This window comes from Lynx canadensis, chromosome C2, assembly GCF_007474595.2.
Source record: "Lynx canadensis isolate LIC74 chromosome C2, mLynCan4.pri.v2, whole genome shotgun sequence".
Classification (NCBI taxonomy): domain Eukaryota; kingdom Metazoa; phylum Chordata; class Mammalia; order Carnivora; family Felidae; genus Lynx; species Lynx canadensis.
In genome coordinates, this window is record NC_044311.2 from 34037635 (window position 1) to 34055176 (window position 17542).

The window sequence follows — 17542 nt, forward strand, 5'->3', positions numbered from 1 at the left end:
TGTAAGTTTATGTATTGATGATCAGAGAGAGTTCATGTGCATGTACCAGTAAGGGAGGGGCAGAAAGAGGGAGGGAGAAAATCCTAAGCAGGCTCCACACTGTCAGCGCAGAGCCCATTGCAGGGCTAGAACTCACAAACGGTGAGATCATGACCTGAGCTGAAGTCGGGCATTTGACTGAGCCACCCAGGCGCTCCTCCATTTTTTGGTCTTTTAAGGTGTATGTCATTTTATTTCGCATTGCAGATAATTGCATTTTTTTTCTTTTTTTTACAAATTGAAGGTTTGTGGCAACCCTGCATCGAGCAAGTCTATCAGTGCATTTACCCAACAGCACTTGCTGACTTTGTGTCTCTGTGTCACAGTTTGGTAATCCTTGCAGTGTTTCACACTTTTGCACCATTGTTATATTTGGTGATCTGTGATTAGTGATTGTGACTTCCTGAAAGCTCAGATGATGGTTAGCATTTTTTAGCAATAAAATATTTTTAATTTTTTTTAACGTTTATTTATTTATTTATTTTTTTTGAGACAGAGACAGAGCATGAACGGGGGAGGGTCAGAGAGAGAGGGAGACACAGAATCCGAAGCAGGCTCCAGGCTCTGAGCAGTCAGCACAGAGCCCGACACAGGGCTCGAACTCACAGACCGCGAGATCATGACCTGAGCCGAAGTCGGGCGCTTAACCGACTGAGCCACCCAGGCGCCCCATAAAATATTTTTAAATTAATGTATGTACTTTTTTTTAAAACATGCTATTGCACACTTACTGGACTACAGTATAGTGTAAACATAGCTTTCGTATAGGAAACGAAAAAATTCATTTGACTCATTTTATGGTAATATTCACTTCATTGCAGTGGCCTAGAACTAAACCTGCAGTATCTCTGAGGCATTGCCTATGCTAGTTTGATAAGCAAGAGGATATGTTTGTTAACCTTTGGGCACTACCAAACCTAACTGTGTGACTGAACTGTCTGGAGACTTAGCATTACACTCAGGCCTCCTTGAAAGAAAGACTCTCTAGAGCCCAGGTAGTCCCTCCATGCTCCAAGCCCTTACTCCTCAGCAAATGGTGACAGGTTCTTGGCACCAGTATTCTCATGGCTAGTGAGTGCCTTTGGAGTTTTATCTGCTCAGCATCCCCCCCTTCTACTGGGTCCAGCTGGCTTGGGCCAGTCTGCAGGCTGGGTGTGTTGTTAAATAGCCTATGGATTTTAGAGCAGCACTAAATGGAACTTCAAGTTGGCAAAATGTTTTTTCCTTTAAAGCACTTTTAGCGGGGTAATTTTAAGCAGAAGAGTGGGCAGATTTAAAAGCAATTTTTAAGGTTAAATGTTTACCTCCCAAGAACAGAGAAAAGGGGGCGAAGGCTGTTCTTCACCAGAAAACAAGTGAATGAAATGAGGGACCAGTTTCTGGTAGAGGAGGAACCACTGAATAGGCACCACAGAGAAGGGATCTATCTCGAAACACAGGAGCGTGTGTCTCAGGTCTTTGAGATACAAAGAGACACAGGAACATACTCTATCTCTGTATGTCTGTCTGTGTCTCTTTCTCTATGTCTGTGTGTCTGCACACGGTTGCTCCCATGGGAAGAGCTACCATCCCTGTGACAGGGAGTGAGCCGGGTTCACCTGGTGACATGCAGGCCTTTTAAGTGAAGCCCTCCAATCTCCCTGCCTCCTGAGAGGGTCTGGTGGCCCAAAGCTGCCGTCCAGGCCTCCTAGTCCATCTGTGGGCCCTGCTTAGGCTCCACGCTGCTGGACCCAGCCATCACTCTGGCTCCGTTTCCTCACTGCTGTGGAATCATTTTTCCTCAAGGGTTTAAGAAGTAAAGCATGACCACCTAGAGATGAAGCATTGATGTGTGGCGCCATTGTGGTGGCCTCTGCTAGCCTGGAATTCTGACTTGAGTTTGCTTGACAGTCTGTCTCTTCTCTGAGCTCTCATTACTGCCACTGTCTAAAAAAAATGCTGTCATTAAAATATGAGCCCACTGCCTGGGAAGCTTTGGCCCAAGCACACTAACAGCAGCAAGATGTAAGTTAGCACAGGGAGGCTCTCGGTGGGGGCCGAGGCCCCATCTACTTAAGTTTCTCTCAGGGGCAAAAGCAGGCATCTAAGGTCTTGGTGACTTGACCACGGGCTTGGGCAACTTTAAGAGTTTCCAGGCCTTCTTTGGGTAAGTGCTCACACCTGTAATATAGCAGTCAGGATAGTGTCCATGTTCTAGGGGGATGAACCTTATTTTAGAGAGAGAGCATGTGAGTGGGGAGGGGACAGAGAGAGAGGGAGACACAGAATCCAAGCAGGCTCCAGGTTCCAAGCTGTCAGTACGGAGCCCAATATGGGGCTCAAACCCACTAACTGTGAGATCATGACCTGAGCCGAAGTCGGACGCTTAACCGACTGAGCCACCCAGACGCCCCACCTTGCTAGAGCTCTTAATTTGTCTCCATATAGAGTAGATTTGCGTTCATTGTCTCCTGATTGTAGACCTGGGCAGCATAGGCATCACAGCCTCACTTCCTTCAATGGGGAGAAACCTGAGGCTGCACAAAGAGGGTCAGGACCAGACCCTGGTTCCTCAGGGCCCCTGGTGGCACGTCCTACCTCTGCTGCTTGGCTATAGAAAGCAGCTACTGGGTGGAAGTGGCTCACCTTTTTAGGGGCCAGAGCAGTGCCCAAAGCCAGGCAGACTCATCATACTGTGTTTTCATCTGCTAGCCCTTGCCTTCCCTTGCTCCTCGTGGCACAAAAGATACTCCTTTTGTAAAAGAATTGAGGTCCATAGGCTGCCGGTAAGAATTTGATGACAAAGTGACAGCTGTGACTTTGGAGCCCTCGTCAGGAGCCTCAGGGGGCGGAGGAGTCACCTTCTCCCAGGGTCTGAGCGGGTCCCCTAGCCTAGGGAGGCCTGTCCACTCATTCTTCAACACGCCCCAGCACTGTGATCAGAATGACCTGGGAGCTTGTTAAAGATACAAGCTGTCGGGTCCCTGCCCCAAGTTTTCAGTTCCCAGAATCGAAATCTCTGAGGGACCTCACTAAGAATCCACCTCTTAACGAGGTCTCCTGGTGGTGGTTTTGTAAGGAAAAGTTTAAGACCGCTGCCCACACCCGCCTGAATCTAGCTCTTTGCATTGCCAGGAGGCGTGGATGTCTCCCTGCTCTCTGGTCTCAGAGACTCCCAGCCTTGTGAGGTACTGGAACAAAAGTTCTGGTGACTTTAGGACTCAGTCTGAGAGTGGGCCACCAGTCGTCTTTTTCAGCTTTCCCTTCCTTTACCTCCGGAGGGAAAGACATGCACAGAGACTCTGATTGGGTCCCTTTGCCCCGCCTCATTGTGGAGCGCCCTCATTGGACAGCTTCATACAGGCGCCTCACAGGCATTGGGCCCAGCCTATCTAGGGGCGCATCCCTCAGCCAATCAGCAGAGGCCGGGGAAACAACACTCAACTGTGGTCCTCCTTCAGCCTCAGGCGCTTTCGCTGTGTTGACTCTCTTCTCAGTGTTTCCCAAAGTGCAGAGCCGCAAGCACCTGGGGAGCCCGTAGAGAATTTGCTGGGCTTTGGGTCAGACAGAACTGGACGCATAGCCCAGGTGACATTGTTCTTGGCATGTACCTGAGGACAAAGACGTCAGTGTCTGCACCTTCAGGGTCTATACAACTGCCAACAACAGTAACAGCTTCTGGAGCATTTACTCTGAGCCAGGGAGGGTACCGAGCACTTACACGCATTGTCTCATTTACTCACTCAGGAGCTCTGTGAAATTGGTAGCATGGTACCCATCCTGCGGATGAGAAAACCAAGGCTTACAGAGGTGAAATTTTAAATGCACAAAGATTACTTTGACCCTAAGAAATGCACTTCAAATGCTGACACTTCTGGTGGAGAAGGCAGGGAGAAAAAAGGCTTGAAGGCTGGGCTCAAATTACATGCGGGTGAAATCTGAGTTCTGGTCACCTGGGTGATCTTGGCAGGTACCAACTAGTCTCTGAGCCTCTCCTCATCTGTAAAATGAGGATAATTGTAGCTTTGCTGTACACCTTATGGAGTATTAGGAGGATGAAATGAAAGTGTCTGTGGAATGTCCTTTGTAAGCTATAAAGCATGGCCTGCTAATGAAGACTCCGGTCCCATGAGGGCAACCCTCTGCTAAATTAGACCTTCTATAAAAGAGGAAAAGATAATACTATGTAAGGTTTTCTTAAGAGGAGTGAGAGGGGTGGGGTGGACAGGCAGGGACTTTGTGGTGAGACCGACCTGGGTCTGTGATTCCGCTCTGGCACTCTGCAGCTGGTGCCTGTAAGTAACCTTTTTGAGCCTTAGTTTCCTTATCTGTAAAATGGAGCTAAAAAGGGACTAAGGTGAGTTTTAAATGACATGAGATCACATGAACTCAAAAAGTTAGAAAATAAGGTGGAAAAAAGATACAACTGGGCAACTTTGAAACAAAAGTAAGCTAGAGTGGCAATTTTCATATCACATAAAGTAGAATGTAGCTCAGATATATCCTAAAGACAAGGATGTTCTGTCATTATAAAAGGAATAGTAATTTTAAAAGATAACAGTCATGGACATATATATGCTGCATAATATAAACTTGAAATAAAAAACCCAACAACTGACAGAACTGCACAGGGAAGAAGATAAAGCAACAGTTGGACTTGGAAACTCTAATACATTCCTCTCTGAAAATGAGAAGTAGGCAAGGAGGAAACAAGGATAAAGAATTGTTGAAAGGCATGATATTTTTTTTTTTTTTACAAAGGACATGATTAATAACTTGATCATACATGGAACAGCCATAACAATTAATCATGCACTAAGCCACAAAGGAATTATCAATATATTCCAGTGGACTGCCATCCTACAGACTGTGCAGGCCATAAAGAAATGGAATCAGAAAGCAATAAGCAGTGTTAGAAACCTCACATGCCTAAATATTTAAAAATAGTACTTATTGTAAAAAATTATTGTTTAAAACGTAGTCATCATGGAAACGACAAAAAAAAATGGGAGGTAAATAATGAAAACACTATGCCAAAATCATAGGGAATTTAAACTTTGAATTTATCACAAACCAAAAACTGAAAATAAATTCAACTCCAAGAACATAAGAGAGCAACAGGTTTAGATCAAAGAAATAGGTAAGGAAATAAAAAACATAACGATGAAAGTGAACAAAAATTTTAATATAATGGTAAAGGGGAAAGAAAACTATTAACAACAACTAAAGCTAGTTCTCTGAGAAGATCAATACAATGGGCAAAACCTTTGTCAAGCTAGACCTATTAAAAAATAGAAAAAGAAGAAAATAAAATATGGGATAAATGCAGAAATAACTATAGATAAAGCAGATTAAAAGTAATAAAATATTATAAGCCTGGGTGGCTTAGTCCGTTGAGCTTCGGTCTTCAGCTCAGATCATGATTTCACATTTCCTGAGTTCGAGCCCTGCATCAGGCTCCCTTCTGTCAACGCAGAGCCCATTTAGAATCCTTTGTCCCCCCTCCCTGTCTCTGCACTTCCTCCACTCGCACTCCTCTCTTTCAAAAATAAATAAACATTTTAAAAATAATAAAATATTATAAGCAAATATATATCAATACCTTTGAAAGCCTATATAAACTATATTTCTAGAAAAATATAAATGCCGAAATTGCCACAATAAGAGATAAGTAGACCTTGAATACACCATTAACCACTAAAAAGAGGAATGGTAACTTCCTACCCCAAAAAGCCTCAGGCCAAGATGGCTTTATAGCTAAGATGCATTAAACTTCATTGACCAGATAATTCCTTTTTTTGTTTTTAATGTTTATTTTTGAGAGAGAGAGAGACAGAGCATGAGCGGGGGAGGGGAAGATAGAGAAGGAGACACAGAATCTGAAGCAGGCTGAGCTGTCAGCACAGAGCCTGACGCGGGGCTCAAACTCACAGACCAGGAGAACATGACCTGAGCTGAAATTGGATGCTTAACCAACTGAGCCACCCAGGCACCAGTTTTGTTTTTTTTTTTTTTTCTTTTAAATGAAATAATTCCTATTATTTACAGGTTATTTCAGAAAATAGGAAGATATGGAAAAGCTGTCCCACTAGTTTTATAATTTATTGTAAGATCTTTGTACCAAAACTGGGTGTGAATTGCACAAGAACGAAAATTGTAGGTATCACTTTGAATCCTAAGTGTATAAAACCTAAATGAGATATCAGGCTACCTAAATGTATTACTTCAAATGGGGCGTTTCCTGAGTACTAGAAATGGTTTTGTTTTATAAAGAAACATCAGTTAAGTTCACCACATTAATGGACAAAGAGGAAAAAATTACATGATTGTCTCTATCTATTGTGTTGAATATAGTTCGATACCCATTTATAATGAAAGTCCTTGCAAATTAAGTTATTGAGAAGAGCTTCCTCAACCTGATAGGGGCTGTCCTCTAAAACTCTACAGCAAAAATCACACTTCATGGAAAAACTTCCATTTGAGGCCAGGAACAAGGTAGAGCTGTTCGCAATCACTGCTACTGGGCGTGACCAAAAGACAAACTAAGAGAAGGTAAGAAAAAAATTGTTACTGGAGATTATTGATGTGTATAAATAATCTGTGTGAATTCATGAACAGTTAGAACTAGCAACAAATTTCAACAAAGTTGCCCAGAAAATGAAATACCATTTTTAATAACTGCAAAACCCACGAAGTAATCTACAAAAATATATGGGATTTTTATAGGAAAAGGTTTATGATCTCAAATGTGAGTGCAACCTAATGTGATTCATAAAGGGAAATATTCTGCTCATGGCTATAAAACTTAGTATTGTAAAGCTGTCATTTCTCCTACAAATTTATAAGTTCTGGAATATAACCATCAAAATCCAGGAGGATTTTTTGGAGGGAAGATTGACAAGATTCCAAAATTCATATGGAAGTATAAATAACTCCTATTAGCTAAATCAGTTTGAAAAAGAAAAGCTAACAGAGGGAATCACCCAATCCCGGTCATGTTGCAAAGCTAGAGTGATTAGCACAGTGTGAGACTGGCAAGGAACAGGCAATCAGACCACAGAGTTCAACGTTTATTTATTTTTGGGACAGAGAGAGACAGAGCATGAACGGGGGAGGGGCAGAGAGAGAGGGAGACACAGAATCGGAAACAGGCTCCAGGCTCTGAGCCATCAGCCCAGAGCCTGACGCGGGGCTCCAACTCACGGACCGCGAGATCGTGACCTGGCTGAAGTCGGACGCTTAACCGACTGCGCCACCCAGGCGCCCCTCAGACCACAGAGTTCAATGCCAAGTTCAGAAACACACCAGAGTACACAGCAGAAACTGACATATGAGGGAAGTCACTTCACAAGTCAGGAGGAAAGATGGACTTTTTTTTTGGTATGTGATACTAGAAAATTGCTGCCTTAGAATGTGGAGAGACGTGAAAGTAGAGGCCTATCTCATCCACTATAAAAAATTTCAGACAGATTGAAGACCTAAGTGGAAAAGCTAAAATATAAAGCCAATAGATAAAAGCATGCAATAACTTTGAGAATTTGGAGTAGGGGAAAAAAAAGGCTAACTATAATGGAAATATGACTAATTTGTCTCCATCAAACTGAGGGAACATTGGGTCTGAGTAATTGCTTCCTAAATGTCCATCACTCTGATGTCATCCTCTGGTCCAGGACATACTCTAGGGCCATCACAGAGAAGGTGGCCTGGCTCTTGAATCAGCTCACTGGCGAGTCACGGTAGGTGCTGAGATTTAGGCCGAGGGAGAGCCAGCAGGATGCCTAAGGCAGAGTAGAGACTTGATGGTCTCTTCCTTTCCTGGCCTGAATTGCTGCTCTTGTCAGGGCATTCAGACTCACTTTCTAGGGGACTCTCTTAGCAGGGAGCCTCAACACAAGTGCAGCTGGCCAAGAGACCATGAAAACAGTGTGGGCCCTGGACATCCCGCTATTGTCTGCATTGTCAGGGTGAGTGTGGGCCCCTCTAAAGGAAGGGGCGGGCTGGTCATTGATGCCAACCCTGATGGAACTCCAGGATCCTGCCAGGAGCTTGTTAAAAATAAATTGCAAGGCCCCACCCTGAAACACTGTGAGTCAGTAGGTGTGAGGCAGCTCAGGAATCTTCGTTCAGCCGGCTCCCAAGTGTGGCCAGCGTTAGACCTGCCAAGCTGGATCACTTTTCCAGGGTGCAGGAGATCAGAACCCAGTTCCCAGGAGTACAGAACCTCCTCTGGGTCCTCCCCTGGAGAGTCAGGGGGTCGGTGGAAGGGGTGTGCACATAAGATTTGCCCCGGGGTAAGTTGGGAGTGCAGGGGGCAGGATGGACGGAGGAGAGGGAAGGGTCCAGCCAGCAGGCTTGAGCAGCAGAGGGACAAAGGTGCCAGTGAAAGCCCAGCTGTAACCCACTTTTCTCCTTTGTGGGGGTCCCACTCCCCACACCTTGGTATTGATCCTGTACTTGGAATGATCTGTTTATTGTCTGCTTCCTTTACCAGCCTAGGAGCTATTTGAGGGCAAGAACCTTGCATACATTTATGCATTCATTCATTCCACAAATATTTATTAAGATATTCATGTGTCAGGGACAGGCACTAATAGGGAACACGGCCGAGTCGGCCCACGAGAGCTTCCAGTCTAGTAAGGAGGCAGGCAGACAAGCAGGTCTATTAAGGTGTGTTAAGTGTCTCAAAGGAGAACCAGCAGACACATAATAGGGACACCTGTCTCTGACTTGAGAGATCAGGAAAGGCTGCCTGGAAGAAATAAAGTCAAAGATAGTAATGAGTGGAGCAACCAAAGAGCAGTGGGGATGTCTGTTTCAGCCCCACGTGCAGGAGCTTTTTCTTTAGTGTGCTTTAGTGGGCAGTGTGATAGGGAGCAATGAAAGGGTCTCACCCTCCATTTGCCTGCTACCAGCTTAGGACCTGACCCAGGGCAGCAGCAGGGAATGGGTGGTGAGTAGGCTGCTTCTCCCCAGCTGAAATGGATGGGCTGACCCTAATTCCTGCCTACTTCCCTCAAGGTTCCTTTCCCACCATTCCCTTCTGTTCCTGTGGACTGAGTCAGCCTCCCCCTGGGAACCAGGCAGTGATTTTCCTTTAGCACCTGAGACTATTAGATGCTTGTCCAAGTTTATATGGATCACTGCCCAGGGCTGGGGGAACTGGGGCTGGGAGAATGGTTCAATGTTCCAGGAGTCTCAGAAGCGCCAGGCTTCTTTGACTTCTCAAGGTTGTTAAAAACTCCTTAAGAGGACTGAATTGCTTATCACTCCTTTGGGAATGGCTCTCCTCTTGGGCAAGTGGTCTAGGCCGGGGTCTACATTTAGGCCTTCAGGGCATCCCCAGAGCCAGCCCAGGGCCTGGTGTGCACTAGGAGTGTGAAATGCATGGACAATCTCCTTTTCTGACCTTGCGAGTTCCAATGCCCACCATGAATCTGATCCTGAGTTGGCCTTGTGCTCAGAGGACTTGGTGACAGTGATGGTAGCCACTGCTACCATTTACTGATCCCTATTTTGTGCCAGGTACCACTACAGTCTTACCCCTTTGTCCCTGAGAACCTTGGGGGATGGGGTGGGGGTCTATGAGAAGCTCAGACACTGGCAGAGACTGAGACTCTTGCAAGGAAGGGCTTAAGCACCCTCAGGTGATGCAAAGGTTAGCCAGTAGGATTGTTGCTTCACCTGCCCCCCCCCCCCAAGCTCCCTCCCTGACCCAAGGAAGTGGCAGGACTCACCTGGCAGGCACAGTGGCTAGGGGCTGTGACCTGAAGGAAGCTCCCCTATGTGACCACAGATCTGGCCTGCTGGGGAGGGGCTCCTGGGAGCTGAGGGGGGCACTTCCATTCTCCAGTTGCCTATGAAAATGGCTTTCAAACGGGCAGTTGTTACCTTAGGAATCAATACAATCCTACATACACTAGGTGGAAAAAAGCAGACTACCAAAACACACGGTGACTTCAATTTCTGTGGGAACTACATAGCCTTGTTTCCGCAATAGGCTGAACCTGTTAACGGTGGTTGTCCCTTGGCATTCTGTGATAAAATATTTTTCCTTTTGCTTAGCTGTATTTTCTAGTTTTTCTCCAGAGTCCATGATTACTTGTGGCATTAAAAGGAATAAGGAGGAGGGAAAGGCAAGGAACGAAGTCGGGTGGTACCCTGGGCCAGCCCGGGTGGGGATTGTGTGTATCCACCGGGAAGGAAGGTCTTATTTGCATAAGCAAGCGAAGGGGTTCCAGCCCCGCTCTTCCAGCCTGTGGGCTGCAGGCGCAGTTGGGAGGGGGAGGGGGCTGCGGGAGAGAGAAGCAGTCTCCACAGAATCGCACACCCGCGTGCAGGGCTTCCGAGCCCAGTAGTGTCAGTGTTGGCCGTGCATTGGTACGGTCTGGTTGCCTGCCGCACCAGACGGTGCGCTCCGGGGCAGGGCTGGCTGAGTCTCTGGCCAAGTGGGTGCTGGGCGGGGAGGAAGAGCAGAGGTGTGTGTGGGGTGGGAGCGGGAACTTGCCCGGCTGCTGCGCTTCTGGGTTTTTGGGGGTTGGGCAGGTGTTCGGTCTAACTTACCTTTGGGGTTTCTGTTCCCTAGATCCACTTCCCAGATGTGGAGCGGGTCGAGTGGGCCAATAAGGTAAGGCCGGGGTGGGTCCGGCAGGGCTGGCTTCCTTCTAGGCCTCATCCTCCTGGTGGCCCTAGGCTGAGGGACCCCGGGGACGGGGCGACGGTGATGCCACGCACAGGGACAGGGGCCTCCTGGCAGTAACTGCCGGCTGCCTTCTGCCCGTTTCTTCCCCTTCCCACCCTCCGGGATCTTCTCATTACCAATGATTCTATTTAAAACAAAACAAAAGAAAACAAAATTTATTTTAGTGTGAAATTAATGCATGGCCACAGCTGAAATGTTAGAAAACACAGAGAAGTATAGAGAAAAATGCAGCACCCCCAGTGGCCCATGAGGCCAAGATCAGTGCTGCCTAGGGAGGAAGGCCATGGCCACACTTCACCTGGTCTCCAGCCCAGATCTGTCAGCACTGACTGCAACCCTGGGCAGGCCGCCTCACCTCTCAGAGCTGGTTCCCCCTATCTGTGCAACAGGAATAATTACGGTCCCTGCCTTGTGAGGCTGTGAGGGTTAATGAGGTAATGAGTGCCCCACAGTGCCTGGGACGTCATGAACACTGTCATCACTGGTGTGACTACTGTTAGATCATTCAGGGAACTCCCAGCAGGCTCTGCTCCCAGATGCCTCAGGGGGGCCCCCGGGCTCCAACTCTGGGTCTAGCCCTTTCTTACAGATGAGGAAACAGAGTCTGGCCCCTATCTGGACAGCCCACATCTGTCCCCTAAATGTGACAGCTTGTGGATCCTCCCACCCACTCAAGGATTCTGACTCAGGACTTTTTCTAATATAAATCTTGCCTCTGTTCTGGTTAGAACAGCCATAGCAGGAACGACTTAAGTTAGGTCTAAGAAAAGACTTCCTGATGGTTTTTGAGCCAAAGTTGATGGTTCTGTGTTACCAAAGATGTCAATGCCGTGTGGATCAAAAACCGTTTCCAGCAGGGGTGCCTGGGTGGCTCAGTCATTTAAGTGTCGGACTTTGGCTCAGATCATGATCTCATGGTTTGTGGGTTCGAGCCCTGCGTCGGGTTCTGTACTGACAGCTCAGAGCCTGGAGCCTGCCTCAGAGTCTGTGTCTCCCTCTCTCTGTCTCTGCCCCTCCCCTGCTTGCTCACGCGCTCTCTCTCTCTTTCAAAAATAAATAAACATTTTTAAAAAAAAGGAAAAAAGAACACTGCTCCCAGCCTACGGGTAGAAGTTGGACGAAGTAGGTTGCTGCTTTCAGAGGAGTGACCAGATTTCTGTGGATTAATGCTGGGCCCAGGGCCCCTGGGACAGACCTTGTTCTGTGCCCACAAAGGGGAGTCCCTCCTGCCTGTGTCCCCTAGTTCATGGGTGCCCTCGTGTGTTACATCTTTCTTTCTTACACTGACACGCAGAGTCCCACACAAAGTGTTGGGGATGTATGACTGTGGGATGAGGCTCCCACCCTCAGTTCAGGGCACGGGTGGGGAGACAACTGTGTAGACAAACCACACACTGGGGCACCCAGTGTGTCCCATGGAGCTTCATGCTCAGGATGCACTCAGTAGACAACAAAGCAGTGAGGCAGGAAGATGGGACCAGCCCTAACGGGGCCCCTGAGAGAGATGGAGGCAGTGGTGCCCTGAAACCTCTCAGCCTCGGGCTCCTCCGATGCTGGGTCTGGGGAACGGGAACTGCATCTTTAAACTATGACCGCTCTCTGCTGCCTCCCTCTCCCCTGTCCCATGCTTACTTCCCAGACCCACGCCATGAGTCATTCTGCAGAGATCAGCCCAAGGCAGCCTTTTTTTGATTGTTAGAAAAAATTAAATCCACAGGAAGCAATTTAACTTTCTCTTCTGTGATTCTTTTTCCTTAAGCCTCTGGCACCTGCTCCTTCCTGGTTACACCACAATGTTGATTCTGATAGCTTACATTTTAGCAGTGAACCAAAAGTTTCATAATACTAAGTTGAGTGACCATTTCGTGGTGTTCTGCAAAACAGCACCAAGTCTTGGGGTCCCACTGCCTGGGCCAGAGTGAGAACAACTGTTGTAGTTATGCCATGTTTGATGGATAGATGGACGGACAGTTGCGTGGATGGGTGGGCAGACAGGCCTGTGGGCGCTGCAGTGTAAGGGCCATGGGACCCCCCCCCCCCGGGGCCAGGTTGCTCTGGGTAGCCCTGGGTTTCGGGTGGGGGAAACAGACCTGACCCCTAAGAGCCTCTTTCTGTGGTCACAGATCATCTCTCAGATCTGGCCCTACCTGAGTATGATCATGGAGAACAAGTTCCGGGAGAAACTCGAGCCCAAGATCCGGGAGAAGAGCATCCACCTGAAGACCTTCACCTTCACCAAGCTCTACTTTGGACAAAAGGTGGGTGATGTCTCAGGAGGGGCAGCCTGTATCTGCTCTGCAGCCTTTTCTCTGTCCCAGACCCTGCCCCAGGTCACTCGCTCCTGACTGAGAACATCCCAGGGGACCTTGCTGGGGGCCTGGCCGCCACCTGCCCTTCTCAGCCTCTCAGCCTCAGTATAGACCCCTCACCCCTGAGTCCCGGCCCCACCGTCTCTGCAGGGTCTAAGGAAGCCTGGCTCGGAGAGAACAAAAAGGAAAGATGGGAAATAAGTCCACCTTTCTGCAGCCAAATTTTGGAAACATGCCAGGCAGTGGCAGTCGGCCAGATACAAAGATGTACAAGTCATGCTTGCTAAGGCATCAGCTTGGGAGAGCACACCTTCACGGAGAGAGGTAGTGCCTCAACACAGTGGATAGTTCTCTACCAAATGATTGGTTCTCGCAAGCAGCGTCGCAAGCCCAACCCTAGTTCTGTGAAGATAATAGGTGACCCAGGATGGGTGAGGTTTGCATCTGACATACCCAACATCAGGTCCTTATTCTTGACAGCTTCCTAGTCCACCCTCGTGCCCCGTTCCTGCTGCCCTAAAGTGCCCCACTGCTGTGAGTCTTATTTTTGCTGTTTGAAAATTCATCCCCAGGAGCCCCTGGCGGCCTGGCTCCGTCGATGGAGCACATGACTCTTGATCTTGGGGTCATGGGTTTGAGGTCCATGTTGGGTGTAGAGTTGACTTAAAAAAAAAAAAAAAAAAAAGCATCCTCCAGGCAGAGAACTGCTGTGATGTCCATCACTGGGGAAATCAGAGGCCCCAGCGTGTGGTCTGCTGTGGGGCAGGCAGGTGCCAGGGTGCAGGCCAGCCTGCGGAGAGCCGTCTGCCTGCCCCAGGGCATGTCCCAACTCTGCCCCGCTAGCCGCCTGAGCCCTGGAGATTCTGGTTTATGCCACTCGGACTCAGCCAGGACTGACTTGTCCCAGCATCTGTTGGTTCATTTGTCCATCCCCTGGTTCGTTCATGTAGACTTGATGGAACATGGCTGTGAGTGAGACACCGTAGACAGAAGTGGGCGTGGCTATGCGCCTGCCTTCAGAAAGGTCACTGTCCTGTGTGAGGCGGACGCATAAACTGGTGGACCTCAACAGGGCCGAGTACGCACAGTGGTAGAGGAATGCGTGAATTCAGGAGTGGAGGGGAATGGGGTAGTCAGGGAAGGCTGCCGGGAGTGGGTGATGTCTGAGTTGGCATTTGAAGGATTCAGCAGGCTCAGAGCTAAGGAGCCGGCAGACTGCTGTGTTTACCGCAGAGCCCGATGCCTGTGGGATGTGATGCTGCTGGGAGGTCGTCCCTTGTCACAACAGAAGCAGGCCTAGAGGCTCCAGGCTGTGGGAAGTCCGTTACAGTGCCCCGCCCTGCTCCCCAGTCTTCCACTGGCTTTTCTGGGTCTTTAATACGAAGGCCCTGGAGGCCAGGGTGGACGCGGCCTGAAGCTTCTACAGGAAAGAAAAAGAACATGGGGCGCCCAGGTGGCTCAGTTGGTTAAGCGTCCAACTTTTGATTTCAGCTCGGGTCACAGTCTCAGGGGCGTGTCCAGCTCCATGATGGGCGTGGAGCCTGCTTAAGATTCACTCTCTCCCTCTGCTGCTCACATGCGTGCTCTCGCTCTCTCTCAAAAAAAAAACAAAAAACAAAAATATAAAATCAGGACAAAAATACATATTAAATAAATATGAGAAAGAATGGCAAAACAAACCACGGCAAACTATATAATATTTAAACAAGCTGACCTAGCACACATATCACAAACTGGAAAGACTACATAATAATTTTAATTAAACCACTCGAGATATCCCTATTAATACTTTTTCCCCTGCATTTTTGGTTCCATTCTCTTGGATAGGCTTTTCATGTGACAGTGCATTTGTAAATGGCGCTTTCTAAGGGGAGAACAGAAAGATAATGGAATATCCTCTAGTGTGGTTGACCGAATTTTTTTCTCCAACATTTCATTGTGAAAAATCTCCAGCATACAGAAGACGTGAGAGTATTATGCCGCGAGCCATCTGGATCAAACAACTGCTAACCTGTTGCTGTATTTGCTTTAGCACATATCCATGCATCTATTTTTCCTCATCATCTTTAAAAAACTTTTTTTTAACATTTATTTATTTTTGAGAGAGAGTGAGAGAGACAGAGTGCAAGTGGGGGAGGGGCAGAGAGGGAGAGGGAGACACAGAATCCGAAGCAGGCTCCGGGCTCCGAGCTGTCAGCACAGAGCCCGATGCGGGACTCGAACCCACAAAGCACTGGATCATGACCTGAGCCGAAGTCAGACGCTTAACCGACTGAGCCACCCCAGTCCCCCACCTCGTCATCTTTTTTTAAAATGCATTTCAAACTAGATTGCAAACATTAGTGAACTTCAACCCTCACTACTTCAGCATGACTATAACTCAAATTCAAATGATACTTACTTTTTATTCTTCGTAAATAATAACCAGACCCCCATTCCAGTGCCCATTAGCTTCCTAACAGAAGGCGAAGAGACCCGGGGTAGGAGGCATTACTTAGCAGCTCAGCCCTCAGCCCCAGAGGCTGGGGCACCGTGACCCTGGGTCATGGAGGGTGGGTCAAGGGCAGGGCACTTTAATTTCTAGGGTCAGATCCCACAGCCAGGGATCCTGCCCTTTTCCCTTGCCCTTGGGTGGCCAACTCCTACTCATAGGCCAGAACTGTTTAAATGCCTCCTCCTCCAGGAAGCCTTCACTAACTTCTGCCCACACCAGGGGAGGTTGCTCCTGAAATCTCCAGATCCCCATGTGACAGCAAGGGGCTGAATCTCATCACACCCTCCCCCACCACTGTCTCCTCTGCTGGGCTTCCAACCCATGAGGGCAGGCTCAGCCTGTCTTGCTCCTGGCCTTCTCCCCAGTCCAGTGCCTGGCACAGAGCAGGTACTCCATAAATACCTGCGCTAAGAGAGAGAAGAAAGGGTGTGCGTTCTAGGGAGGGAAGTATCACAGTGCCCAGGACAGATGCAGCAGCGTGAATTTCTGTTTGTGCCTCATCCCGGGAATGCAGAGGCCACCTTGGTTGTTGGGGACAAAGCCCGGTGCTGGGCAAGGGGCCAGCAGCCATCCCTTGCTGCCAGATCCCTGCTGACCTAGCCCTCTGGCCTCTCTTCCAGTGCCCCAGGGTCAACGGCGTCAAGGCACACACTAACAAGCGCAACCGAAGGCAGGTGGTCCTGGACCTGCAGATATGGTGAGCCCTCTTGCCTGTGTGGGCCGGGTGTAGGGCACAGGGGAACCCTGTGTGAGAACAGTCAGTTTGAGGACAGAGTAGCATAGTTACACTCGAATTTGGGGTGTGAAAGTGCCTCACAACAGACATACCTATACCACCTTGGGCTGGAGCAGGGCAGACTATCAGGAGTAATGGATGGTCCCAGGGAAGCCACAGCTGTTTGACCATCAGCCCAGGCCCAGCTCCTCCCATAAGACTAGGCACCAGGCATGCTCCGGGTGCCAAGGCCCAGACAGCAGAACTTTCTTGGAAGTCAGGGCTAGTCACCTGGAGGGTCAGACCAGCTGCCTTAAAGACGATGTAGAAAGAGGGAGCAAGTATGGCAAGAAGATATGGGGACTTGTGGTAAAGCCCAGGGAGCTCTGAGCACAGGCTGTGAGAAATCTGTGGGAGAACTGGAGTCGTGGCACCTCAGGAAAACAAGGATGCAAAGACACATGAGTGACTAGTTCAGCGGGTTGGGCAAAGGAGTCTCTTTGGAATGATGTTTGTAGCAGGCTTGAGTCTGAGAGAAGGGACATTCAATCCAGGAAGTCTTCCTGGAGGTGGTGAGATCTGAACTGCTTTAAAGGACCAAGGATCAACTCCTAAAGTTCTAGATTGTTGCCATTCCTCTCCAGTGCCTCATTTCTTGTCCTTAGCCCAGAGGCTGGCACCGAGAGCATATTGGGAAGACAAGAGTCAACTCTGGGAACACCCATCCCCATTTGAGGGCTGGTCTCAAGTGTGTTGGGATGATGTTGGCTGTTGGTCACTCTTGGCTCCAAAGCTCTGCCACAGGATCCTTGCATGAATAGTTGAGGCACATCAGGGTCATCTGGCACTCAGTTAGCTTCTCAGTCAGCTCAGACAGGTTCCCCCCCCAACCCCTGCTCTTCAGAGGGTACTCAGCATTTCTGTGATACCCAGTTTCTCTGCCTGTCCTGCAGATATTTAAAGCCTCCCCACTCTCTATCCCCTTAGAGGACCCTTTGACAGAGTCCTATGATCCTTACCCTCCAAGGCGCCCATCTGGGCTCCCTGTGCCCATTACTTGGTAAGTGCTGCCAGCTAGACTCAGGTTCCTGTGTCCTTGGGGAAGAGACCTGAACACGGACGGGGCAGGCACACAGCAGTAGCGGAGGACTGGGTAGTATGTTCATCGAGAGCCCCCCCTTCACATCTTCGGGGTGTCATGGGGCAAAGTGGTGACCACAGCCACCGCCCTTGTGGGCGGAGGTAGGGAGGATATTCATGAGGCACCTGGGTGAAAGGACCGGTGCAGCTGCCTCCCAGGATCTGGG

The 17542-nt window shown here is 48.7% G+C and overlaps 1 protein-coding gene across 1 annotated transcript in view; it reads left to right on the top strand.

Moving 5' to 3' along the window:
• ESYT3 (extended synaptotagmin 3) overlaps window positions 1-17542 on the top strand; it is a 50823-nt gene that overhangs the window by 8130 nt on the left and 25151 nt on the right. Inside the window, exons 2-4 of the mRNA XM_030330435.2 lie at window positions 10601-10642; window positions 12841-12975; window positions 16141-16217. Coding sequence (XP_030186295.1) covers window positions 10601-10642; window positions 12841-12975; window positions 16141-16217 — 254 coding nt within the window. The remainder of the gene's footprint in view (window positions 1-10600; window positions 10643-12840; window positions 12976-16140; window positions 16218-17542) is intronic.